This window comes from Thyridium curvatum (genome assembly GCF_004353045.1).
Source record: "Thyridium curvatum strain D216 chromosome Unknown NODE_8_length_716436_cov_74.480370, whole genome shotgun sequence".
Classification (NCBI taxonomy): domain Eukaryota; kingdom Fungi; phylum Ascomycota; class Sordariomycetes; order Thyridiales; family Thyridiaceae; genus Thyridium; species Thyridium curvatum.
In genome coordinates, this window is record NW_022156763.1 from 651,582 (window position 1) to 674,634 (window position 23,053).

At 53.8% G+C, this 23,053-nt stretch overlaps 10 protein-coding genes across 10 annotated transcripts; 3 read left to right on the forward strand and 7 right to left on the reverse strand.

Annotated features, from left to right (window-relative positions):
- Positions 1-224: 224 nt before the first annotated feature.
- On the reverse strand, positions 225-716 carry E0L32_002161 (uncharacterized protein; the record flags this gene model as incomplete). The annotated part of the gene is made up of 1 exon (XM_031136321.1): positions 225-716. One exon carries the CDS (start codon positions 714-716, stop codon positions 225-227), a length of 492 nt encoding a protein of 163 aa, XP_030989269.1.
- Positions 717-1,567: 851 nt separating this feature from the next.
- On the reverse strand, positions 1,568-3,425 carry E0L32_002162 (uncharacterized protein; the record flags this gene model as incomplete). Its single annotated transcript, XM_031136322.1, has 4 exons — positions 1,568-1,916; positions 2,125-3,175; positions 3,240-3,317; positions 3,377-3,425. 4 exons carry the CDS (start codon positions 3,423-3,425, stop codon positions 1,568-1,570), a joined length of 1,527 nt encoding a protein of 508 aa, XP_030989270.1.
- An 874-nt stretch (positions 3,426-4,299) lies between these two features.
- E0L32_002163 (uncharacterized protein) lies at positions 4,300-4,587 on the reverse strand (the record flags this gene model as incomplete). Its single annotated transcript, XM_031136323.1, has 1 exon — positions 4,300-4,587. The coding sequence occupies one exon, from the start codon at positions 4,585-4,587 to the stop codon at positions 4,300-4,302; it is 288 nt and encodes a 95-aa protein (XP_030989271.1).
- Positions 4,588-4,914: 327 nt separating this feature from the next.
- On the reverse strand, positions 4,915-10,011 carry E0L32_002164 (uncharacterized protein; the record flags this gene model as incomplete). The annotated part of the gene is made up of 10 exons (XM_031136324.1): positions 4,915-6,536; positions 6,610-7,433; positions 7,497-7,674; positions 7,743-7,864; positions 7,961-8,432; positions 8,585-9,051; positions 9,112-9,257; positions 9,331-9,548; positions 9,608-9,818; positions 9,883-10,011. 10 exons carry the CDS (start codon positions 10,009-10,011, stop codon positions 4,915-4,917), a joined length of 4,389 nt encoding a protein of 1,462 aa, XP_030989272.1.
- Positions 10,012-10,886: 875 nt separating this feature from the next.
- Positions 10,887-12,266, forward strand: E0L32_002165 (uncharacterized protein; the record flags this gene model as incomplete). The annotated part of the gene is made up of 1 exon (XM_031136325.1): positions 10,887-12,266. One exon carries the CDS (start codon positions 10,887-10,889, stop codon positions 12,264-12,266), a length of 1,380 nt encoding a protein of 459 aa, XP_030989273.1.
- A 785-nt stretch (positions 12,267-13,051) lies between these two features.
- E0L32_002166 (uncharacterized protein) lies at positions 13,052-13,585 on the reverse strand (the record flags this gene model as incomplete). The annotated part of the gene is made up of 1 exon (XM_031136326.1): positions 13,052-13,585. One exon carries the CDS (start codon positions 13,583-13,585, stop codon positions 13,052-13,054), a length of 534 nt encoding a protein of 177 aa, XP_030989274.1.
- Positions 13,586-14,355: 770 nt separating this feature from the next.
- On the forward strand, positions 14,356-15,511 carry E0L32_002167 (uncharacterized protein; the record flags this gene model as incomplete). The annotated part of the gene is made up of 3 exons (XM_031136327.1): positions 14,356-14,752; positions 14,835-14,923; positions 14,978-15,511. The coding sequence occupies 3 exons, from the start codon at positions 14,356-14,358 to the stop codon at positions 15,509-15,511; spliced, it is 1,020 nt and encodes a 339-aa protein (XP_030989275.1).
- A 423-nt stretch (positions 15,512-15,934) lies between these two features.
- Positions 15,935-16,652, reverse strand: E0L32_002168 (uncharacterized protein; the record flags this gene model as incomplete). Its single annotated transcript, XM_031136328.1, has 2 exons — positions 15,935-16,141; positions 16,200-16,652. 2 exons carry the CDS (start codon positions 16,650-16,652, stop codon positions 15,935-15,937), a joined length of 660 nt encoding a protein of 219 aa, XP_030989276.1.
- A 2,351-nt stretch (positions 16,653-19,003) lies between these two features.
- Positions 19,004-20,862, forward strand: E0L32_002169 (uncharacterized protein; the record flags this gene model as incomplete). Its single annotated transcript, XM_031136329.1, has 5 exons — positions 19,004-19,499; positions 19,583-19,924; positions 20,007-20,367; positions 20,440-20,747; positions 20,804-20,862. 5 exons carry the CDS (start codon positions 19,004-19,006, stop codon positions 20,860-20,862), a joined length of 1,566 nt encoding a protein of 521 aa, XP_030989277.1.
- Positions 20,863-21,095: 233 nt separating this feature from the next.
- E0L32_002170 (uncharacterized protein) lies at positions 21,096-22,522 on the reverse strand (the record flags this gene model as incomplete). The annotated part of the gene is made up of 2 exons (XM_031136330.1): positions 21,096-21,458; positions 21,551-22,522. The coding sequence occupies 2 exons, from the start codon at positions 22,520-22,522 to the stop codon at positions 21,096-21,098; spliced, it is 1,335 nt and encodes a 444-aa protein (XP_030989278.1).
- Between the last annotated feature and the right edge of the window lie 531 nt (positions 22,523-23,053).

Genomic DNA, 23,053 nt, shown 5'->3' on the forward strand with positions numbered 1-23,053 from the left:
GACCACTGTTTGACCCAACTTTATTTCTTACAAACTCATGGGGCAGTTCCATCTAATTAGCTAGTATTTCACATTGCTGCCCTCAACCTTTGGCCCAGCCTGCCATTCAAGAAATCCCTTCTTACACCACTATCTTCAATATCGTCACCCAAAAGCGGTATGCCCTCCCTTGGTCTAGTGCAGAGAACCTCAGTGATATTCATCCCGACAAATCTCATTTGATTTCATTCATTTCTTCGACAGAGGTATTTCGCATCCACTCCATACCCGCGAAGCTTCTCCGACAAAGCCGGCCCGACAGGACCAGGTACGAACCCGAACCGGGCCCAAAATGACGTCGTCCCGTAGACGGAAATCAGGCAGGTCTCGGGAAACTGCCGAGCGACTTTGAGGAGCCTGTCTACGCACTCGGCTGCGTGGCCCTGGCCCCGGAGTCTTTTCGAGACGGCGACGTCGTGAATGTAGTAAGCGTCCGCGTTGGCATCTATCGCTCCCAGTAAAGTGTCTAGAGTGGGCGGCTGGCCGCTGCGGATGGGGTGCGAGATTGTGTAGCCGCAGACCTTTTGCCCATCGACGAGGACCATGCAGCCTTGGGGGAAAAGCCTGATGCGTTCCGCGAACACGTCTTTGCTCTCCGGCAGATCGGTGTGGATCTCGTTGGAGACAAGTGCGATACCGTCGATATCGTTGATTGATGCATTACGCCAGGAAGCCATGGCAGGCCTGTGTTTCAGCGCGTCTCGCTCTGGTTCGCTGCAGATTAAGTGCAACTGTTCTCTTTTAGTTGAGAAGAGGAGTGAAACCATGAACCCACCTTCGCTGGTGGAAGAATCTAGCGTCTTGGTGCACGTGACAGTTTCGGCTCTCTGGCTTCACAGTCCCGCATTCCACGGGTCAAGTTGAGAGGTGGCTAACTTGGATCTCCCAATGAAGCTCAGCTATAGACACAAGAATGGCTACTTGAAAATGATTCGTTTTCTGGAAGGTCAGCTCCGACCCCCAGCCATGGAGTCAGGGAAGCCACCACATTGGCCTGAAGCATGATGCAGAGAAAGTTTTACTCTTGCAATTCCAGAAGACCGAGACCAAGTCTCGAGAAAGCTGGTTTTCTTGCTCAACCGCGCTTGTTCTCCCGGAGGGGGTCAACAGCTACAAGGAAGGGTGGGTTAATTCACTCGGGCTGTGCGAGCACGAGAAACAAACAATTCCATGAAAGATTCTACACCGCACGGGTGCCCTGCTTTTGCTGTTTATTTTATCACCATGACTTGGATCAAATTATGTTGATACTGCAAAGGTGTAACCCAGGGGCTTTGGCATCCACAAGGTCTCAACAGTGAAACTTTGCCGGAACACATATGTTGAATAAAAGCTCGCTGCTCTGGTCGACGTGTCAAGTTCAAGCCTAGACATTGTAGATTTAACTCGATGAAAGAGACAGTGCCTGCCGAACAATAGCATTACTAAAATAGCTCTAGATGAATCTACCCAGCCAACCCAAACATCCCTTCTTACATTGGACCCGTACCCTTCCCCAGAGATGGTCTAGCATCCCGACCTCAGTTAGTCAGGCTAATTCGGCTCTGTGATATTGTGTTTCCAGCTCCTGTGGTTCTCGCATCGGGTACTTTGCACCGCGATCCATGTTCCAAGCACTGTCGTGCTCTTGCGGTGTCTTCGACACATTTCCATACTCTTTGGAGGCGTAGTATTCGTCACCAGGGAGTTCTAAGCCTGGATAATGCGGGCTTTCATACTCCCTTTCTTTGGTGGGCGAAGCTTTGGCAGCGGCCTTGCGGCGCTTCCAGAGGAAGTAGAACAGGCCAATCAAGGCCAGCAGAGCTACACCGCCGATCGTGCCGCCGACAATGGTACCAGTCGACGAGCTTTTCTGTTCTTTTGGGGTGTTGGAGCTGCTAGGAATGCCTGAATTATCTTGGACATGAATGCCAGTTAGAGATGGCTCTGTAAAAGTCCAGGGGGCGAGAAGGTCTCACCTTGAACAAACAGCCCCTTCACTGCATTTGAGCTCCATTCCACCGACTTTAGCCCTCTGAGGAAGTCCCAATGTTAGCATCGACCCAAATCTAGTTGTGAAAGGGGAATGAGGTCATCATCGCTTACCCTCCCGCATACCACCGCTGAATGTCATCTGGCGTGTCATAGTCTGCCGCATTCGCATCATACGAGTCTCTCCAAGATAGTTGCTTCATGTCGAACACACCAATCCCAAGTGGCCACTGATCCGGGCCGGGCGGCCAGTTGAATGCCGCGCTCTCCCAGCCTCCTACTACAATCATCTGGCTGTTCCCGGCATGAGCGCAGGAATGTAGCTGGCGCGGTGGGCTAATCACGTTCGCCTGAGTCCAGTGGAACCCAGGTATCGTCAAGATGAAGAGGTCGTTGTACGCGTCTACGCTGTTGACTGCCGTATTTGTCCCACCGTAGACGAAGATCTCGTGCGTATCGTTCTTACCCGAGACACCGACTGCACAATGCAGGGTACGACCTCGCGGCACCGTCCCCGTCGTTGTCTGCCAGTACCACCTGTCGGCCTTGGGGTCATAAAATGTGATGTTGCTGAAGTCTGCCAGCTTCGGGAAGTCTATTGAAGTCGACGAGGTCTTTGCTCCGCCGAGGAAGAAGGCGAGATGATCTGTCTTGTTTCTGGGAGGCATGCATGTTCCTGCACCCCAGAGCCATCCGTACTGGGGCTGCAAAGCGGGGACGGCAGTCTTGTTTGACCATGTTCTCGAGTCCATCTCATAAGTGATCAGCCCCGACACCGGTATCTCTTTGCGGGGATCCGGAAAAAATTCATCAGTGTTCGATACGCCAAACCCACTAACAGACAATCCTATCTGCCCACAGCTTGTGTATAGCGCTCGTCCCGTGCGGTGAATTGCAGCGAAACTGTTCGCGCTGGCAGGCTGCTGCACACCCCATGTTCCGCCACCAAAGGAGTCGGGCGTGAAGGCCCATAATGATCGGTTCTTTGCTCCAGCTTCGTCTGCCCATGGCCCCTCGCCTCCCCAGCTGTAGATGGTCTTTCCATCTGGGCTGGGCCAAAGTGCGGGCTGCTTGACGGTTGGCGCTGAGCCCTTGTTGATGCTATTGAGCGGCGCGCTAGAGGTCTTCCAGGAGGATTTCAAGGGGAGAGATAGCGTCGAGTTGACTGACGGGATGGCAGAGGTTACCACACAAAGCGTGAACTGCGTTGAGCTAGAGTGAAGACTTACCCGGTCTTGAGATCACCTCGTCGCCCGCGATCTTGATCTCGCCCCCTTCGATGTACAAATAATCCCCCAACGCGGCCACTTCCAACAGCTATTAGCGATCATGGCCCGTCCCCAAACGACCACCCTGGGATACTTACCCGACGTGAATGCACGATAGAGAAACTTGTCTGCTGGAGGCGCATCCATCTTCAAAGACTGAAGTCGACTTGAACTAGCAGTCCTTGATCCTCACGAACATGAAGCTAACTGGGCTTGGAAAAGGTGCTGCTGTTCACAATATGGGCCATATCGCCGAGCTGAGTGAGGCAGAGAGAGCAGAGGGTGGTTTTGCATGATACAGAAGAATCCAGCGCTTGGACTGTCTGCTGTGTCACATTGGTCTGTTGGTTGTAAGATGCTATTCCATTCAATCCAGCCCCCAGGACCCCCTTTTCTAGCGTCTCGCGTCTCATGACACGACCGATGCAACTCTACCAGTTGTGCCCAATCACTGTCCCCGGGTTGCGGTCGTCAGTGCAGACAAGCGCCGGCTGTGCTTCGCTGAAAAAGAAGGTCTAGCGGGCACATTGCCAAATTTAGCCCCATTGCTCTCAGCGATCTGCCAGATGAAACACGAGTTAGTGCTGACTTTGACGACCTGGGGTAAGACTCTGGCCCCCGAGTCCTGTGACACACCATACGCATAGCGATTCTCTGCGCGCCGGTCCTCGAGTTCATCCTCTAAACCCGAGTCCTCGGCTCTAGGGTAGCTCCCAGGCCCGAGTTCGCGGGAGTTTCTGACATAGCCTTATTAGGTGATTGGTGCAACATGCATGACATATCGAGGACAAGGTAGAGAAACAAGGCAAGAATGATAAGTAATCATGTTTGACAATTGACGCTACAGTGAACCATCCTCAATAGGATCCGCTCGTACAGAAAACCGGAGTTGGACTACTATTCAATAGGCGGAAGAATGACCAGAAAGTACAAACATCCAGATTGTTCCTCCACGACTTCTGGTCATCTCCTTTCGCAACTCGTCCATCCAATAACCTTCGCACGCGGGTCCCATTTATGCTTAGGCCTCAAAAGGCTGTGCAGCCTTCTCGTCCCTCTTCTTGGTACCTTTTCCATTCAGCCAGATCTTCCAGCTCTCGACTTTCTTGTTGAAGATGTTGTTGGTGCATGACTTGTCGATGACCTGCCCAGCAGGGCAGGTATGAGTGTGGTTGAGCGGGCATTGACAGCTCCCATCTTGAAACATGTCAATGGTATCGTATTGTACGTCATCATAGTCCATCTTGATGCTCATGATATTGACGCTATTCAGCTTCAAGGATGCAAACAGCTTCGCCCCCTTGATCATTTTGGGCAGAGAAGGATGACGCCAAGTAGCCAGGCGTGATGTTACCTTCACAGAACATCAGAAGAAGCACCGTTGGGTACGTCACTGCACCTCGACCAAGATGCATGTTGTTTTCTGCCTACTAAACATCATCCCTGTTTTCAAGGATCAGCAAGGCGAAGTCAAACCACCAGGTCCAGGCCCTGTCCTGTTTATTAAAGGATGCCGATCACAGGTAGATGAATTAGATTGGGTCTGAGAGATGTATATAGGCAACTACTGTGTTGTGGAGCTGATAACTCGATGTTCACTTTCCACTGCCTCGTTTCGAAGCTCAAGGTGAAGCGATTACGTTGCAAGGTTTGCTTCCCCCATTTCTGCCGCATCTTCGTCAGCGACAAAGCTCCCATTCACAATTGTCCCATTGATAACCTCCCGAATCGGGAGCGTCGTGTTCATCCGGTTAGGCCCAGAGTCTCGGTTGTCGCACCCATAGTAGTAGTCGATGGAGACAAGGCAGCCGTCGCCAAAGTGCTTGGACCCGCACTTGCTGCAGCCGCCGACCTTGCGGATGTCCTGGTAGGAGTTCCACATGTCATCACCCGTGATCTGGCAGTTCTTGCCGCCGTCGTGGGTGCCGCGGATGGTGACCTTGCAGCCGAACTGCTCGTAGTTGGCCCAACAGTTGCCCTCGAGCGCGAGCGCCGCCTGGTTCGACGTGTAGATCTTGCTGCCGCGCTGCATGCGGTTCACGGCCTCGTCGCACCATTTAACGTTGGTGGTGCTGCACAGCGTCTCTCCCTCGCAGTCGTAGTAGGGCGAAGGAGTCGGCTTGACGGTCGGGCTGGTGCTCGTTGGCTTGGGCTTTGTGGAGGTAGGCTTGTCGGTGGACGTGATGCCGTAGCCGGGGTAGATGGTGACGGCTCCGCCGCCGCCAGGTGGGTTGACGGTGGTGGGCAAACCGTTGGTGGGAATGGGGTAGGTGTTTCCGCCGATCACGACAGATCCGCCCGAAGCAGTGACAGTGTTCCCGCCCTGTACGGCAGAAGGAGGCGCCGGGGTGATTGCCGGTGGATCGCCATTTGAGTCTCTGTTCGAACTGTCGTCTGCTTGTTCGTCGGAGGGATCGGCGCCAGAGTCCGCAACGCAGTAGCCGGACCCTGTGGTAGTAGCCGTGGCAGAAACATGACAGCCCGTGATGACTTCGGATTTTGTGGTAGTGCACGACCTACTGCTGCACGAGACCCAGTAGTCGGTGGCTGTCGACGTGCGGCACTCACAACCGACATAAGTGACGCAGCCGCCATTCTCACACCGCGTGCGTGTCTCCGTGGCACACGTCTCTGTCGAGTCGTTGTCGTCGCTCTGGTCCAGGGTGCCACAGTTGCTATGGCATGTCGGTTGTGGTTTGCCCGAAGTGTAGTGTGTTGTAGGATTGCCCTTATTGGGGGGACAGTTGATGGAGAAGATGCCAAAGAGCTTGAAGCATGGGGGCTTTGGTAACGGGGGTGGGCCCGGGAGGGGCGGAAGCGGGAATGGCGTCGGCCCTGGGAGAGGAATCGGCGACCAGGCGAAGCCGCCTGTCTGGATCCAGATCAACACCGGTGTTGTGGTTGTTGTACTCGAATCCGACCCAGTCCAGCTAGTTGTGAGCTGTACCGTTCGTGAAAGCTTACTCAGCTCGGTGATTTGTATCTCTGTGAAGGTTTGGGTAATCGACCCCGACGTCACAACCGTAGTTGGAAGCACAGGAAATGGCCAGACACTTGTGGTGCTTGATGATGATTTGGTCATGGTGACGGTTGATATACCCGAGTACGGAATGAACGGGTAAGGAACTCGTGGCGCAGGGTATGTGGTCCCTCCAACCGTGACGGGTGGCGGGCGGAAGCTCGGAACAACGGCAAAGGTTGAGGACGTTGTCCCGTCCGGTATGAGTACAGGTGAGAAGCTGATAATGCTCGTCGTGACTAGTAGCGCAGACGAATTGTTAGTTCACAACCTGGAGTCAAGCTCTAGTCGATGGGCATCGTGAAGACTTACTCGTCGTCACAGTGACTGTGACAGTTTTGACAGAGCCTCCACCAACAGTCACGGTCACGGTCTGAGGAGGAATGACAATCGTTACTGGGGACGGGAGCGTAGACGGCGGCAGCACCATGGTGCAGGGGTCGAAGCAATGCAGAGTGGGACTCGGCTCAAACCAGATGATGGGGTCAATGTAGACAATACCAGAGCCGCCGCTGGAGCCCCCATCGCCTCCTAGATCGCCACCAGAGATAGCAAGAGCCAGCCACGCGCTGATCTCGGTTGAAAAGCCCATCTGCGTGTCCTGCTGCAACACAGGGACCAACCCACCTCGAGGCGTGACAGCTTGCACAGCCCCAATCGTGAAGAGGTTGTAAATCCACAGCCCCTGGGAGTAACTGGTCTCGATAAGCCCCATTTGACAAGTTTCGGTCTTTAGGCAGTCCTGTGTATAGCTGCTAAAGAAGCTGTACAGGCCGGCACTGTAGATGAATATGTCCAGAGAGCTCAGTACTCGAAGCGCCCATGCCATCTCGCAACTTTTGTCGTCATCCGCACAATCTGGGAAGGTCGGGTCGCCGAGAGATTTGCTGGGTGTAAACGGCTGGAGCGCGCCTGGAGTCGGCTGCATGTACGGCGTCTCAGTCTGCATGTGGCCAAAGAAGATGTCCTTTGCATTGCGCAACTGATACTGGTAGAACACATTGTGCTCCGACGCCGTGCCATAGAACCAGCACGGACCCTCTGACTCGATTAGAACGCCGCGAGCCGAGTAGATGTTGATTTGCGTAAATGTCGTGTCCGTGTGTTTGCCACCATCAACAGGCTGGTCAATGTCACTGATTGAGGTGAGAACTATCAACACTGGCATCTTCTCGTTCAGGAAGTTCCGGACCACTTACTGGTCGGCTGTCCAGGCCCAGATGTTCTCAAAGTAGCCTGATGCCGTTGCTGTGACGTGAAGCAACATGCTGGCCGCAATACACTTTGGATTGATTGAGGTTCCTTTGGGGCAGTCCTCAAGCCCCAGGTTGGTGCCCGCCGCACCACCGACTCGGAAGTGTGAGTCCCACATACAAGCTGGGTATTGTGCATTCCTTAGCCATCAGGCGGGCTGGGCAAAGTCATTTGAGGCGGCAACCACTCACCACTACCCTGCGATTTCTCCCGCACATTCCATTCCATTAGAACGGCGCCAGCGGTTGGGCCTTTGACAGTGAAGAGCATGTCGGATATCTCCATGCTACCGACGTCGCCTCGGTTCCCGACCCTGCGTAATGAAAGATCAACATTAGTCAACAATTTCTCAGAATTATAGATAAGAACGACTATGGAAGGGAAAAGAACTTGATAATCGAGTACTCACTGCACCATCACACGGGTATTGTTCATGTCCTGGAACTTTGGCCCCGTTCCCATGATCTGCGACCAGCCCTCGCCGACAATAATTGAGTTTACGGGGACCTTGACAGTGTCCTGAACCTGATAGATGCCGGCGGGGAAGAAGATGGGCGTCCCGACATTACTAGATAACAAGCTATTGATAGCTCCCGCCTGGTCGCCAGTCCCGTCGTTGGCAATCCCATGGGCTGTTGCCACGACGAAGTTCCCCACGTGCTCATACTGTGGTCGAGAACGTGTGTAGAAGTTGCTAGTTCCATCGAGGAGATTCTTAGACTTGTTGGGTGCTGGATTCAGTAGACCCGTCACCTTTGTGCCATTGCCGTGCAAGGTCGTATAGCGCATCCCCATGGCCCATGACGTGAAATAGACTCGACCGGAGGAGCCGGTAAAGATGGTATCACCGCCAGTATAAGCGACGACATTTACAGAGTTGTCTACAAGTAAGTTATCCAACACAAGATTGGGGGTAAAGCCTTTGGACAGGGTGATCCCGTATGGGACTCCCTTGAAAGTGGAGTCTACAAGGAGAAGCAACCACATCTCACTGTCAGCAGTGCTTGCGCTCAGGAACTGAAGTACTACTTACCGAGAACCACCATAGAGCCCGTACCCTGTTTGTCCTTACCCCCGACGAAGCTGCAGTCAATTCCGACATGGCATGAGTCGATATTGAGGTTCTTCCATGTGAAACCCCAGTTCCAGATCATAGAAATGGCGGTTTGACACGACTTGAAGCTCAGATTGCGCGCTGTGTATTGTTGGGAGCCAGAACGGAAACCAATGCTGCCTCCGGTGAAGGTCAAGTCGCTTACGAAGCCACCCGAGCCGTTTTCCATGAAAATTCCCACCTGTGTGGTGTTGGCATCTTGTCTCATGACAAAGTCGATGTTCTGCATCGAGGTCGCCTGCGCAACCTGCCAATGAATACCAGTGGGCGCATAAGTCTGTTCGCCGTCTGTGATATTTCCCGCTGGCATTCCTGTGAGGTCTATCTTGAAGTTGCGAATTTGTCGGAAGAATTGATTCTGGTTGATATACCACTCCAGGCCGGACCTGCCCCAGGTCAGCATAGACTCACTCTCCCGCAGAGCATGGAGAGAAATGGCTCCCTACAGCTTAGGTATGTAGTAGTCTGTGTCGATCAATGCAATGCCCACAAAGTCCTTGGTGCCCTTGATTGTGGGCTTGTTGTTGGGATCCCCGACGAACTGCGTAAAATAGTATTGCATAATGGGTGCGCTGATAACGTACTCGCCCTTCTACATGTGAAGGTAAATTGGTTAAATATTTTCTAGGTGCTTTTAATAAAGGCTATTGTTCAACGATTCTTACCGGAAAGTACACTAATGCGCTGAGTATCGTAGTTGAGCCGCATTCTTGCCCGCAACGTAAGGTGGTCCGGTCACTCTGGCTGAAAGATGCTACCGCCTGATTGATAGCAACTGTGTCGTCAGTCTTTCCGTCCCCTTTGGCACCGAAGTCGCGAACGTTGCGGAAGAATTGATACCCGCTCGGTGCTAAGGGACTCTTTGAGGCGGCGTTCAAAGCTTCTGTCAGTGCCAGCCAATGCTCATTCAAGGTTGCAGGTCAGAGCTGGAAGGTAGGAGACCTACATGACCGTGAGAGATAGTCTCCATCCAAAAGTTTCCATCGCGCTTCCTGGTAGGCGTCATGAACTCGGGGGTCGGTGGTGGCGTTGTCTCGTTGTTGTGTGCTCTAGTTAGACTCTCTGGGTCGAGGATCGGGCCCATTAAAGACCCTTTATCTGGAGCAGCGTGGTAAGTGTTTCCCTCATTGTCAACCATGTAGGCCAGTGGTGCCTGGAAATCTGTCAGTCCCCATAGCTTGTTCCACAAGTGCTCAGATTGTGAGAGCATCACCTACCAAAGGTTTCCCCGGAGGCAGATCAGGCGAGTTGTACGAAGGTGGCAGATCAGGTACGTTGAGGTATTGCGAAGCGGCCATGACTGCTGTTGGCAAAGACACCAGCATCAACCACAGATTGTGGCCCATGATGAATTTCATGATGCCCTACAGCGGCGCTGTCGTATGCGTGTTTCGGGGAATGGACGACAGTCCAAAGTACAGATGCACCAGAGCACTCGAGATGCCTCCCAGAATGCTGTGTGCTTTGACGTTTACACACGCCCATAGGCTTAGTAACGACACAACACCAACACAGAAGACTGATCACTAAATCTTCTAGGTAGCAGAGGATACATCTGAAAAAGGAGCAAATGGAGATTCTATCTTGAGGGGAATGGCAAGAGCTAAGCTTTGCTGTAAACTACCTAGTAATGCGATAATCATATCAGTCAATTGCCGTCTAACACAAAGAGCAGCCCATCAAAGACGCTGTTTCGCGTCGATCTGAGGGTCCTATGACTCTGTCTTGTGACAGTCCGCTCAGACACCTGGCTCACTAATGGAGACTTAGAGTCTACATCGATGTGATACCTGTGTGCCCCTTGCATTCTAGCGGTGATTCATTTACCAGCCGGTAGACGCAGGTCGGGATCTTCGTGCCAATGCCTATATCTAAAGCAGGTGTTGATGAAATTCGTTCATTCGGTGTACTAGTCTGACAGGTTAAAGTTGACTGTGCCTGGCGATATATTGCTGTTAGAGAGATATTATACAAGACAATGAATGTGCTGACCACCCTCGATGGCAACGTGATAAGCTTCCCAGGGCCACATTTCATATTTAGCGGGGATTGTACAACTCAAAGGGCCGCTAATGACAACCGCGCGCATACCCGGCGGATAAAATGAGAAGGACAGCTTTAACAGCCAAATTATGCACGTGGCACATTGCTGACATGCCGAAGACTCACAGGCAACAGCTTAAATTTTGGAATGAGAAACGAGGGTAAGATCCTAAACGCCATGAACTGTTCTTCGCCATATTTATCGATTTCTACAGCAGACAGCTCTCAGAGAGCGTATCAAGAAATGGATCGCTTCGCCGCCCTACCACCAGAGATTCTCTGCGAAGTCCTCAAGTCGCTGCCTAACCTGCACTCACTCCAAAACCTGCGCCGCGCATCGCCGGCTGTGAACAGTCTGCTGCATGAGGAGGATTCTCCCGTTACATCGGACATCGTGGAGAGTATCATCTCATCCAACCTCGTGCACTCCACTCGGCTGACAGTGCGCCTTGTCATCTTACTGGCCTGGGGCGTGGATGGGCATCACGTCCTTTTCGAGGCTCCGGATGATCTCCGAGACATCCTTTGGGGACCACACAGGGAAGCTCCGCCGGCGCGAGAAAGGCACCGAGACACAGTGGGACACCGGCCCCTGACACGTTACACTGGTCTTCCCTCGGCCGTTCTTGTCCGGGTCATCGCTCTCTCGGAGCGAGTCCACGAGCTTGGACATCGCTGTTTCCACGTCATGCTTGCTCGTGTGCTGGCATCACAGCCTCGGCGGCCAAAAGACCCATCCCTCAACTACGTGGCCTATTTGCGCCAAGTCCAAGCCGCCAGGCGAGAGCGGGCGCCGTCTCGCCCGCCCACACCAGAGCCAGAGTCGGAGCCGGTGCCGTTCCCTCCTGCCGCAACAGCCCCGCCTTCTTGGGGAGAGACACAGCGTCTGGAGGCTGTGTCATGGGAGTATGCCCTAGAAGCCATGAAGCTTTACCTGCCGCCGTCATCAGACCCCGTAACAACAGCATGGCAGGCCTCGATCCGCGAAGTGTTCCAGCCGCCCGCTGAGTACTATGTTCCTCAGTGGACGAGCTACAGCGCCCTGGAAGAATGCCTTCCGGAGCAGGTGATGCGCCTATCGGAAGCGATCAACGTACTGCCAGCATTACAACAATCATGCTGCCAGGGGGGCCCACTTATGGATGACCACGAGGAATGGAAGCCGCCTGCGTATCTTAATACTAAGCAAGACAGGCTCGACCTTGAACCTGATTGGGGCATCTATCCGACCTGGCTGGTCTCACCTACGAAGCGAGAGGAATGGAGTCCCATCTTCCAGGCAGAGCTGCACGATTTTTTCCCTCTCGGCTTCGCGCTATGGTGCAGAAAGCGGATGGCCGCACTGGGGTTCCTGGCGCAAAAGGACGCCAAGACACAAAGGAAACGGGTTGCCGACTGGCCAAAGTTGAACGGGAAATGGCCGGCTCATAATGTAGAGTACTCAGATCAGTTTGCCTGCAGAAGTGTGATGTCTCCTAGTCAGGTGGAAGCCATGCACGAGCGGTTGGCAAGCTGGTGGGCTGACAACGTTGTGAATCAGCCACCTCGCGGTAGGTAAGCCCGGTAAGCATCCTTGAATTATCAAGTTTAATATACACGCCGCTTTCCTGTAGTTGTGAGATTACGAAGGACTGGATGGACCTCGGTTGATTCGCCAGAATGCCCTGGGCTGCTACCACCGTCTTTTTGGCCCCCACGCCGGCCCAGTCCCGCTGCTGCATCTCCGGGGCCATTAGCCGCCGGGTGAGTGGCCTGTGTAACCCCAACCGGTCAAGATGAGTCGACTGTGCACTGATCCCAACTCCTGGTCGCTCATCGGGATATCAAAAAAACGGCGATAGTCGCGCAAATTGGTGTACATGACGGCCCACTCATTGCCCACTTGAAGGATGGGTCAGTACCTGCATGACAGGGGAGTAGTAAAGACATATTCAGACGCCCGTTCCTCCTGAGGTAATGATGAGAGCTAGGTAGTACTCCAACCGTCTATGCAACTCCTACGTTACTTTCATTAGTTGTTGATAGGAATTAATCTATCACATTTTCACTTGCACCCGCCGTGATCCCCGGACCCCCTCCCGAAATACGAGAAGAGGAAGTCCCCCCCAGAACTTGTATGTATTATCTGATCCGATGCAACAACCTTACTAGTTTACTAATGACTGCAACTTCATATCACAGGCGTCGCAAAGTAACTCCTTATGATATGTTCAGCACCCGAAAGAATGTAAAATCGATAATATGATTGTTCAAGTTCTCCCATAGCTAAGACGCTCTCGTGAAGCGATACATGCTGAGTCTTTCAGCCGATAATTGACCTCTGCTGATGCTTGATTAACTTCCTCAATTCCCGGAACTCACAATCTTGATCAAGATCCCATCCGGCTCGGCACCCGATGCTAGGTAATCCAGTGAATTGTACGCCGGATTCGAGGTGTTAGCCAAAACGCCCAGGGAGCCGCCTTTGTCGAGGCAGGTTATTATGCCTTGCTTGCTTTTGCCCCCACCGTCGATGGTGGTGGCAATGTCCTCGAACAGGACAGACGAGTCGATCTTCTCGTTGAGATGTTTTGCAACCGCAAGGGTCGACCCGTTGCTGAAAAGCGACCACTCGGCGCAGTCGGGTGTGTCGGCCGCGGTCATGGTGAAGAACCGACCGCCTGTGACCTCGCGCCCGTAAGAACGCAGGTAGTCGGCCACCCCCTGAACGTCGGCTACCTTGACTTTCTGCGGCGTAGCGCCGTTCTCGACTGTATAACACAGCAGGGTGGACTTCTCGCCTGAGTAGCAGACTTCAGCGCTTCGGACCGCCGGCATGTTTGTGGCTCTCGTGATGAGGACTGCGATTGGAAGTAGGGCAATGGAATAGTGGGGCATTGTGGCTGCTGGATGGTTGGTACTGAAGATGATCGATGTTTGTGTGATAATTGAAATTACTGTGGTGCGAGAGCGTAGTTATGATAGAGACAACTAGAGAAAGAGAAGACCCAACGGCTTCAGTACATTTTCAGAAAGGTAAGACGTAACTGTGGGCAATATATGTTGCAGAGAACTTACAAAAACACAAAGTATCTATTGCCAACTGTTGTTATGGTCCAGTGTGGAAGATGATCATTTGCGAGACCTTCAACGCCAGCCGCGTTCCTAGCTCACAAACAGAATATTAAATCCATAGGGTGGTCTTCCAATCTGCAAGTTGGCGGCGTAGTCTGACAGCAATTTCTTTCAGTCATACAAGCACAAAGGCACTCTAAGTTCAATATGTTGCATAGAAAGCTCGCTTACTATTTAGCCAAGATGGTAAGGGTCGTGCATGCGGCCTGCGATGGCGCCCGCGGCTCTCCAAGTAACATTCTTCACTGATTAGGAACCATGTAACTCGTCCCGTTGCATGAGAGTTGGCTTCAGCGCCTGCATGAGAATGATCAATCACCGCACACACCATGTACATTCTGTGTGGATAAGCTGTACCTATACTAGACGCCGATGATGCAGTGGATATTGCAATGGTTTCCCAACTTGTGCCATACGATTTACCTCCCAGGAGAGGCCACTAGAGCGTGCCGCCTACTCATTGCACTCTACTGTTCGAGATACATCTCTCTCTTCGGCCTCTCAAGGACTTGCGGTCTTGACAGGCCTCAAGAATGGTGCTCCTCGTGCGATTCAGCCTTTTGGCTGGACTCTGTGCCGTGTTGCCAGCAGCAGTGAGGGGTTCGTTGCCTATCTTCAATGGACTCGAGCCACAACCACAGAGTGGCTCGCGTCATGAGACAATCGCAAGGCGCGATCTCGGTCTCGACGACTTTCTCGAGAAAGGCCGCATGATGAACTGCCTTATGCAATCCACCCAGGAAGACGCCGATAGAGCCTATCCAGGAAAGGCACATTCAAGAAATAACGACTTCGCCGCGATAGCCGAGTCGGGTTGGTTCTACGATGACGACTACAGTCCGGCCATCGCCAACGAACACTATGCAGATGCGTACCAGGACCTTGGCCTTGAGGCTGGAGATTTTAAGGGTGTCTCGTTGAAATGGCGAAGTCAAGAGAGATATAAGCCCCGGAAAGGCAGGGCAACTGTGCGTCAAAGTTTCTATTTGTGCCAAGTGACACACTCTTGCAGGTGCCAAAGCTTCTCGACCTCGAAAGATCCTTGATCTCCGCACTTTGCGCGGGTCCAACATCTACATGGCATGCGTGAAATGTGGTATTGTAATTCCACTAGGGATCTCAATCAGTCAAGACTCACATTTTTGGGATTCACAGATCTTGTGGGGAGAATACGACAACGCATTCGCGACGCGTGCGATTATCGCAGCCCACAACACCAGCCCCCAGGCACAGGCTGAGGAAGACGACATCGACAGAAGCGTCTATCTCCCTCACATGCCGGCCTTCTATAACTGGGCGGACATGATCTTCCTCGAGTATAGAAACGACGCCGAGTCGTCAGGGGGCACCGTGCGCGCCCTCGAGCACGTCTTCCGCCACAACATTAGGAACGGGGATACGGCGAGGTGCATGCAGGAAGCATACGAGGTGGCCGGGGTCGATGAACCGGAATCGTGGGGGGAGCGTCTTGTCCTGACCCCGCCGCGAGCAGGTGAGGAAGAGACGGCATTACACAGGGCGTTCTTCTCAATGCTATATACACCAAACCTACGAGGCATCTGCTGGATGCTTGCCCAGCGCAAAGGCGAGATGGGTGTCAAGTTCATCGACAAGATTGCGCTCTGGGATAATTTGGGACTTCCTCAGATTTACGTCCACATTGCGCCTTGGAACCCACCGGCTAGTTGAGGTTCCCTGCATTTTCTAGGAAAGGGAAGGATCTATGCTGGATCATTTTATGCATTTAAAACAGATAGTGAGGAGACTACGATTGTAGACTCAAGTTAAGAATTCCATAAGTAAAGTGAATATAACTCAGATATCTAGTGCTATACGTGCCTAGGCTAGGTCCACTACAATATCAACGATGGCTGGCAACTAAATTCATGCTGAAACCCTACATTCCATGCATATCCAGATATCCGGACATACTGATGGTGCCACCATCAAGGTTGTCTCTTGAGCGGATGTCGTCCTTGCTAAAGTATATGGCCGGAATCACGAATGACCCTTTCAGGTGCTCCACATTTGTTGCATCACATAGCAACAAGAAGCCTGCCAGGAAGACTGGAAGCGATGATGAAAGGCCTCGAGAAGAACGGAAGCCTAAGACTACTGGAGGAGAGAGGACTGAAACAGAGCTGCGGCCTCCTCTGCGTTGGACACCGACCACTTCCCAAGCAGCACGTGTTTGCCCCGTTCGAGAGCCTTGAGAGCCCACTCCAGGTGCAATTCGCTTGGAAGCGGGATGTATAGTGCGTCGATGACAGGATCATTCATAAGAGCTGGAGAGGTCTTGGCCCGTGATAACGTCATATTCTTTCAGATCTGGGTTCCAATTTAGCTTCTTCCCTCTGAGTCGTGTAGCTTATCTTACCCATTTGATCTCGAGCCCAAAGTCTGGTTTCTCTTGACGAGCATATGGCTTGTGCATAACAAGCATCTTGCCGTCGAAAGCTTCATACACCCTCAACGGCGGTGGCTTTTGGCCCTGCTCAACCAGTTTTCCGCCATCCTTCTTCAGCCATCTTTCCCTTCTTTCGATGTTCTCCTGATTCAGTTGCTGGATGTACTTTCGGGCCTGCTGCTCGGCTGCAGGATACACCACCTCCTTAACCCAGCGGCTGAGAAATTCGTCTCCAGTCTGGCGCCTCCCACACTTTGCCCAATTGGTTGATGAATACCTGTCAGTTTTGTTCTTTGTTGCGGTATTTTCCAGTCTTTGTTGGAAGCCGTCACGCCCCGCGGCGATGGGTTCTTCAACGCTCCAGCTAGCGTTGTAATACCACTCAATAACAGCATAACCATCTTTGAAGTGTGTTTGGCCCATGTTTGGTGGCTTGGATACAATTTGTAGAGTTTTCAAGGGGGCTCGAATATACGTGAGAGTTTTGTTGGAGCATCGCTGAAACCCGACAACTATATTCGTTGTCGCGGAGTAAAACGGCGAGAGGAAATGCCTAGTCTTTATATTGTTGTAGTGAAAATAACTAAGGAGATTGGGCATTAAGCTGACCACCCAGATCTGTACCCAATGTGCCTTTCTACAAAAAACAGGCATAGTTAGGTCAGGTTTGTTACACACAATGTGCAACTTCCGTACACCACCCCCCAAACACCTTGAACGCTACACGCTACGTCATTTACACCAAGCAGTCAGTTGTAAGAGACTAGCCCATTTGTATACCTGCAGCCTGTAATGCGCAGCAAGTCTACCCGAGTACCGGACCCGGACTAGGTACCGAGGGGCTCGCTCATACTCAGCCCCAACATCATACGTAAATTTAATGAATTGAGACTTCAGTGATAATTGCTCGGGGAGGCGTGGTATATGAGTAGTCGATTTAGAGGTTGATTGATTAGAGTTCTAAATATATAATTAAGCTACAAATAGAAGAGAAGTCTCAGATAGGCAGTCAGACTAGAAAAAAATTATTTAACACTGCCTTTTACTTTTGATATTCGGACCCATATTGAGAGCTGTAGTCAGGCTTGAAGGCACTCGCAATCGGGAGTAGTTGATCAACCCATGACAACAATTATGTCCATATCACTGGGAACCTTCATAGTGTCTCTGGAACCCTGGAAATGTTGTTCATTATGTCTCTTCAATTCAATTGTGTTTAATTTATGGTGTCACTCGGCTTGTACCTGACCGGTTGACCGAGCACTGCGATTTGTTTAACAGAAATTACTTTTAACAAGTACTTGGAAGACGCGGGGTTTGAGCCCTGATGGCCAATGAAATGAGTGGTGACCTTCATTAAGGGGTGGGGTGGTTGGTTGTTGCCACTTATTATGCGGTCGCCGCAGACACACCGCATCCGGGCAAAGGACCCGTGCCGAATGCCTACATTTCCCACAGTTACAGGGCTGAGTATAATTAAGGATATAATGTGGCCAGCAGGCGCGAGCTCATATACGGCGGCAATCCTACAACCCTTATGGGTACGCTAGCCCTCGAGAAACTCACGCGAGAGAACCTGCGCCTGAGCGCCTTGCATTGGTTCCCGGGGCCAGTGGAAATGGCCGGTCTAGCGCGGGCCCGCAAGTTCGGCATAGGCGGCGAAGGAGCGATGATTCAGGACGAGTCCGGCCAGCGTGGACTTTTCCGGGCCACGAGTGACCGGTATGCCGCCGGGGGAAGTAGTGGCAGTCTCGTGTCTGTGCTGGAGGGTCTTGACATGGCGGCACGGTCTGGCGGCGGCATCTGTCTGGTCGATCTTTTTTTGCTTGTTGTACCGAGCAAAGTGTAGTTAATAACCAGCTCCTGAGCATAGAAGTAAAGACGATGAGAATCAACCAGCAGGCTCCAGTACTTGCATGAGGACCATTCCTCATTCAAAGAATCCCCTTGCCTCTTTGAGACCGTTGGTGCAGAGTGGCCGGTCTAGCTCCAGTTGTAAAGCCTGAATTCGATGTTTAGGTCTCTGATTCGGCCCACTTGGGGGGGGGGGGGGGGGGGGCCAAGGAGATGGCCAAGAGTTGCACGGAGAAGTGCCACGAAGCTGCAGATGGCATCGAGAAGTGCGGATGACCTAATCGGAGGACACGGAGTGCAGAGTCCACTCTTTCTCATCCCCTCGAATCCTTCGTTGAAACATTCTGCCCAGCTTCCCCAGATGCCTTGCTGAATTGCCAGCCTCTCACACGCAAAATGCCTTACATGAAAACCGATTTCGCCGAGAGCGATGTCGGCTAGCAGGACTTGGCCGCAGACTAAGCAAACCCTACCGTCATTGGAGCTCAGCTTGTGGACCCTGGCACACACACCTTTCTCCCGTTTTCCCACCAAATGCTACCGCATGGTTCGGATCTGATAAGATTTGATTCTGCGGTGTCTGTGGATCCTCGGTTTTCGTTACGTGGACAGAGTCGGGTACATGGAGCAGAGAACAGTTTTCGCCTGCAATCTCCTATCACCGCGGGCGGGATAATCGTGACGGATCGCGACTTTGTGCTGCTCGGAGTATTGACATCACACACTGTCAAGAGACTCTCTGGCTACTTCAAAATGGCATGCTCCCGCACGCCTCCCCTTTCCTTCCGACCTTCGAGCCGTTGGGAAACATCTGCCCATGTGATTATCTCGGATCAGATAAAACCGTCCGTTAGCCCTGTGGATCCGGATCCCACATCCACGTCCAGTGTGCAGTCGACTTGACCCTCCCAGCCAAGACCATGCAGCCGGCGGTCCACGCTGCTGTCCGTCTCGGAGCTGCCTGTCCAGCCAGCCCAGTGGCGCGGTTTGGCACCGTTCTGCTGATCAGTGGTCGCGATTTCCTCAAAAGGTCGTTCTCATCCACGACTTCTCTCCGTCGCAAACAGCACATGTCCAGCCCTTCTCTTCTTCCCACCGCTTTGTCGCAAACGGCCCTCCGCTCCAATACTGTCCTGCGAACCACTGCACGTTGGCTCTCTTTCTCTCCAACGACTTCCTCCTCCTCCCCTGTCACGCCACTGGACGACAGCGTCGCAAATATGGGCTCCCTCGGTGAATCTGCGCCCTACAGGGTTCTCGTCATTGGAGGCGCGTACGCCGGCCTCTCCGCTGCTCTGAGCATCTGCGACATGGCCGCCGGCAGGCCGGCGCGCACGAGCGGCGAGCCGATCAAGGCCAAGACTCCGCTCGCCAACGGCGTCGATGTGACGATTGTCGACGAGCGCGACGGCTATTGTACGAACCCGGTTTTTCTTTTTGCATTCACACCCTCTCCGGTAATAGCAATGCTAACGCAGCGCCCAATCTCTCTTTCACAGACCACCTTATTGGCACCCCGCTTGCCCTCGCCTCCAACGAATACGCAGAGAAGGCCTGGGTACGCTACGCCGACGTCGGTGCCCTGCAGCGGCCCAACATCCGCGTCGTCCAGGGCAGCGCCCAGAGCGTCGACCCGACCGCCAGGAAGGCTCTCATTCTCAAGAGTGGTTGCGACAAGCCCGTCGAGACCGAGTACGATTACCTCATCGCCGCGTCGGGACTGCGGCGCGTCTGGCCAGTCGTTCCGCAGGCCCTCACACGCAAGCAGTACCTCGTCGAGGCAGCCGACCACATCAAGAAGGTCAGCGAGGGGAAACATGGTGTTGTTGTCGTCGGTGGTGGTGAGTAGTGGTTTACCTCTCCATGCTACCTCTTTGGAGGAATATGTCGAGAAGCTGACAAGTGTCACCGCACAAATCGTAGGCGCCGTCGGCATTGAGATGGCCACCGAGCTCAAGGTCGTGCACCCGCACCTCAAGGTCACCCTGGTTCACTCGCGCGACCGCCTGCTCTCGGCCGAGGACCTGCCCGACGAGATGAAGGTGCGCACGCTCGCCCTCGTGCAGGAGCAAGGCGTCGAGGTGCTGCTCGAGCGCAGGCTCGACTCCGCCGTCACTGTCAAGACCGAAGACGGCTCTGAGGCCGAGGAGATCACCTTCACCAACGGCGAGAAGCTGCTCACCAGCAATGTCATCATGGCCATCTCACGGAGTGTTCCCACAGGCAGCGGGTACCTGCCCAAGGCAGCGCTGGACAAGGAAGGCCTGGTCAAGGTCTCGGGGAGGTATGCCTATTTCCGTCCCGACTTGTTCTTGTCGTATGTGTTAGGTATGGATCGCTAACTGGACGGTCGTAGCATGAACTTCCCTGCCGAAGTCCCCAACTCGGACCGCCACTTCGCCTGCGGCGACATGGTCAGCTGGTCTGGCATCAAGCGCTGCGGTGGTGCCATGCACATGGGCTGGGCGGCGGCCAACAACCTCTACGAGGCGATGCTGAAGGAGAGCGACCCCACGCACGAGAAGGACGTCGTCGTGCTCGAGCGGTGGCCTTCGATGATTGGCCTGGCGGTCGGTAAGACGGCCATTGCTAGCGGCCCAACGGGTACGCGCGACGGTGACGAGACGGCCAAAATGTTCTTTGAGGATGATCTTGGGTTTGGAAGTGAGTGGTTCAATTTGACTAGCGATTTGGTGACGTTTGACTGACTTGTGACACAGTTTGCTGGAGGCACATGGCTCTGTTCGGTGACAAGGATCTTAAGCCGACTGCTGCTTGAGCGACTGAGGGACATGGACAGACATGCTTGGTGGCTTTTCGCTCTTGGACATGGGATCTTCACAAAACATATAGGCGTACGGGAAGGTTTTTGAACCAATCTTTATAGAATTATATACATCGCTGAACACATCAATCAAGACAGTATTTACTCAGATATAGGGACAGTGCCCTCTTCGTTTGGTGAACCATGTCTGCTTGACATCTCCCCCTCCCCTTTTTCTCCTCATTCCATCACAGCTTCGGTACCAAGCCGACATTCGTCCCGCCCACCACCTTATCGTTCTCGGCCAGAGGGCACAGTTGGAAGAAGCGCTCGCGGCTGCACCGCATGAAGCCGCTACGCTTGTGCGGCAGGTCGACGAACTTGTCGACGCCGAAGCCGTGGATGAAGTCGTACGCCAGCACCGACGTGTTGGTGTACTTGGGCTCGCCGACGATGGCCATGGTGCGCGGGTCGTCAAGGAAGAGGTAGTGCATCTGGCTGCTCCACCACGCCGACACGCGGTGCGGCCCGCGGAAGCGCACATCGCCGACGAGCGAGTGGCGGCCGCGATCGAAGTCGTGCGCCGCGTAGTACGCGCCCAGGCGGTCCTCCTAATAGCAAGTCCTCGGGGTCAGTTTTCCATCCCATCTACAGTGCTGCAACCAGCAGTCCGCATAGAGAACGAGGGGAGATAGTTACTCACCTTGCCCCAGTACATCTCAAAGTACGCAAAGTACACGTCGTCAAACCGCGCCAGCACCGTGAACTGGTGGGGGTCCTCGTGCGCGCGCCGTAGGTACTCGCGGTGCTGCTCGAGCGTGCCCGTCTCGTTCCACCCCTGCGACACGCGCGGGTCGTTCTGCCACGCGTGGAAGTAGCCCAGGTGCTCCGCGTTGGTGTAGTCGAGCGCCACCATGCTGAAGTTCTCGCCGAGGTGCGGCACGTACCGGCTGTAGATGACGGCGCCGGGCCGGGGCTTGGCCGCGCGCCGTGGGTGCCAGCACAGCGCGGTGCCGGGCTCGTCGGCCATGGTGTAGTCGAGCGTCAGGGACGGGTACCGCGCCAGCCCGCCTTCCTCGCCGCCGTCGTCGGCGTACGTGTCGGGCGTCCAGACGGGGCGGGGGCCGAAGGGTGAGCCGGCGCCCTGCCAGAAGGTGCTGCGGAGGACGACGAGCTCGTCCTGCTGCCCGGGGAAGATCTTGCTCGAAGGGCCGCGGGGTTCGGGGTGAGCGATGGCAAGGCCGACGTTTTTAAGCTGCTGGGCCAGCTTGGTAGTCGAGTTGCTGCCGCCGCCGTTGAGGCGCAGGCGGAAGAGCTCCTCTTGGGGCCGGACGGTGACGACGATGTACACAACGAGCCAGAGCTGTGCGAGCGTCGGCGCCGCTGCTGACGCAGGCCACGAGACGGTGACGGCGGGAGAGCGGCGGGCGCGGGCCCAGGCTGTGTTGTTGGAGTCGACGGGGCGGTCGCTGGACTTGACGTCCTCGGGCTCGGAGAAGAAGAGGTTGTCGTTCTGTAGCTGGACGTGCGGCTTTTGCGCCTTGCCCGCCTTGAGCTGGTAGACCGGATCAGAGGTGCCTGGTCTCGTGGTCTTCGTGAGGAAGTAGGGCGTTAGGTACGGGTGCGGTAGCACCATGATGGGATCACTGGGCTTGTGATCGGCAAGGCGAGCCATGATGGGCTTTTTTGAGGGGGTTCAAGGAGTGGAAGGAGGTTGTCGAGATGAGAGGGGGAAGGGTGCAGAGATCAAATCAAGGCCGATCAATGGGAATACCACACAAGATTCAACCACTTTCTCTGTCAAGTGAAGCTGTTGATACTGCAGATCATATCCAGAATGAAAAAGAGTATGAAATCCCAAGGCAAGTAGGCTCGTGGCACAGAGAGTGGACCGGAATCCGGCGGGTTAGAGTCACAGCTGGGGATATGTGGACATTGACAGGATGCCAAGATTTGTTGATGCAGGACCGCAGGGCGCAACACGAGAAAGACACTGCAGAGCCGAGGCATCCAGTTGAGTGAAAGGATCCCTGATTTTGTCCAATTTGCCCCTCTCACCGTGCCCGCCATGCAAGAGACCCATGCCATGGCGTTGGCGCCGTCTCATCACCAAGGGAAGTGCAGCAAATGAGTGGACGCAGACGCGGCCACCTCCCCGCTAGGTACAGAGGACGGATCTGATAACTTCTCTCGGCAAGCTACCGGA